Source organism: Chaetura pelagica, unplaced genomic scaffold (genome assembly GCF_000747805.2).
Source record: "Chaetura pelagica isolate M959 unplaced genomic scaffold, ChaPel_1.0 scaffold280, whole genome shotgun sequence".
In the NCBI taxonomy this organism is placed as follows: domain Eukaryota; kingdom Metazoa; phylum Chordata; class Aves; order Apodiformes; family Apodidae; genus Chaetura; species Chaetura pelagica.
In genome coordinates this window covers 244,673-247,004 of record NW_009951788.1, presented here as the reverse complement: position 1 = coordinate 247,004, position 2,332 = coordinate 244,673, and the positions used below count along the sequence as shown (strand labels likewise).

The following is a 2,332-nucleotide window of genomic DNA, read 5'->3' as shown; positions in this document are numbered from 1 at the left end:
GGGAAAGAGATGGCTATCCTGTACTTCATAAAACATCAGTAATTTGATCCTTTGCTATGGAGAAAAGTACACCTGGATTTGGACTCCTGCTGCAGTAGAAATACGGCTCTCAGCCTTACAGCAGGCTGTAGGCAGTAGGCAGTGCCTGACCTTGCCTTTAGCCAACAACCAGCAGTACCCAGATCCCACCAGACCCATTACGAAGCACGGCCACACGCTGCAGCAGCCTGTGCCAGTTTGGCAACACCACACTGAGGTGTTGCCTCCTTATCTATTTTTTTTACAATTGTGTAATCATGTTTTCACAGCAATTTCCTCCTATGTTTCTGTCACAGTTTTTGTTGCTTCGCTCATATCAGACTCTGCTAAAATGCGAAGTCTTTGGTGTAGACCTCTCCCTGTTTACAGCATGAGGTAACTCACACACTATTGGCACTCCCAAATTGTAATTTCAAAACGTGACTCCTGTTTTAAGAAAGCAGCTGGGCACAGGGAAGCTCATTACAGCTTTACTTCACCTTATTGAGTGGCTGCAGCAGTACCCTCCAGCTCCCAGGTGGGCCTGGGAATCCCCTACAGCCAAACCTCTCCTTGGGGCCTGACCAGCTCCAGGGCTTGCTTCCCCTGCCCTCAGCCCAGCTGTGCCCCTTTTCTGGTCCTCTGCAGGGTTTCGGCTGAACAACCAGCTCTACGACATCATCACCATGCGGTACGCCGACAAGAACATGAACATTGACTTCGACAGCTTCATCTGCTGCTTCGTGCGCCTGGACGCCATGTTCAGTGAGTGGCTGCCCCCCTCCTTGCCCCAAAAACACACCTTCACACCCACACCACTGCTGTCTGCCTGTAGTTGTAATCATCTGTGTGTGTGGGAATCTAATGTGACAGCCATCCCATACAAACAGAAAGGAAGCCATTCATTTCTCTTTGTATTAGCTAAGGAAAAACAGCTGAAATACTTGCTGACCATGTAAGTAAACATCTGCCTGCACAAGTCTGCTTAACACAGTAGGAACACAATTTGGTTTGCTCTATGGGATCATCTTTACACACACAGTACTTTAATCTGTTGCATGTATTTTTGTTTCTTTGCTTCAGGAGCATTCCATGCCTTTGATAAAGATGGAGACGGCATCATTAAGCTCAATGTCCTAGAGGTAAACTGCTTTACACCAGTATTTCTAATACAATGTCACAGTACTACATTTTAATTGCATTATTCATTGCATGTGTTCCCAAGAACTACCAATTATATATGGAAAACACCTGTATCCATGATCTCCAGCAACAGCTGCTCTGGTGCTGAAGGTCACAGCTGTGGATTCTTTACACCATCTTTAAAGTGCTTCAAAAAAACTTTCTAGTTCTTTTGGGTTTTTTGAGGCAATTTAAACAAAACACAGTGTTAACTGATCATGGCGTTTAACATAGTTCCTTACCTTTTAAAAATCTTAATAAGAAGACTTAGAAATTTTCAACTTAGAAGCACATCTTCTGCTAGGGAGACCATAAAAAAACCCCCTTCACTTCTTGCAAGGAAGAATAGAAGCAAGAAGCCTAAGGCAAAATTCCCCACTCTGACTATGCAAGCAGCCACCTTTCAGCTACAGATGGTGGTGTTGGAGGATGCCAACAAGTCTTCCATCCTTTAATCTTAACTCTTCTTCCAGTGGCTGCAGCTCACAATGTATGCATAATACTGGAGCCAGTGGCCACCTTCATCAAGAACAGACTCAAGAATTCTGGTGTGAATAATTAACTCCATTCATCCCCAAGTGCAAACAGGAGCATTTCCCAGTTATGTGCTTTGCTTGCCAAGATAAACAGTGCGTGGGAAGAAGCCCTTGGAGAAAGAGATGACAACGCTTCAGTAGGGAGCCCAGTGAGCATATTCTCCAACTACTTTTATAACTTCCTGACAGTTTCATTTGTGCTACAAGGATTAATTTATTGATGACCGAAGTAAGCTTTTTCTGCATGGTAAAGACATGGAGCATGCATCATTATTCTGCTTATGCTGACAACTGGAAGTGTCTTCCCTCAAATCAGGCAAAGCTGGGACTGTATTTGAACTGTCAAAGTCAGAGCTGTTTACCACTACCTTGTCATTAGTCATTAACACTTTGTCCTGCTTTTATCATTTCAGCCTCTTCATAATGTTTACTGAACATTTCACATGAGATTGTCCTCTATGACAGTAATATTATGCAACCCAAACACATTGCTATAGATGTGGCTGTACTAGCAAGGTGTAGTAAGGCACAATATACTGCAATGCCCAGGTACATCTTAGTCAAGTGCCTCAGCAAAAGTATAAGAATGAGCAATT

General features: G+C 43.6%; 1 protein-coding gene across 2 annotated transcripts in view; it reads left to right on the top strand.

Annotated features, from left to right (window-relative positions):
• The window catches only part of CAPN3 (calpain 3, (p94)), a 27,100-nt gene extending 25,400 nt beyond the window's left edge, over positions 1–1,700 (top strand). For both annotated transcript variants that reach the window (XM_009997417.1, XM_009997346.1), the window contains 3 exons: positions 667–783; positions 1,102–1,160; positions 1,674–1,700. In XM_009997417.1, the coding sequence (XP_009995719.1) occupies positions 667–783; positions 1,102–1,160; positions 1,674–1,700 (203 nt within the window). The remainder of the gene's footprint in view (positions 1–666; positions 784–1,101; positions 1,161–1,673) is intronic.
• The last annotated feature ends 632 nt before the right edge of the window (positions 1,701–2,332 follow it).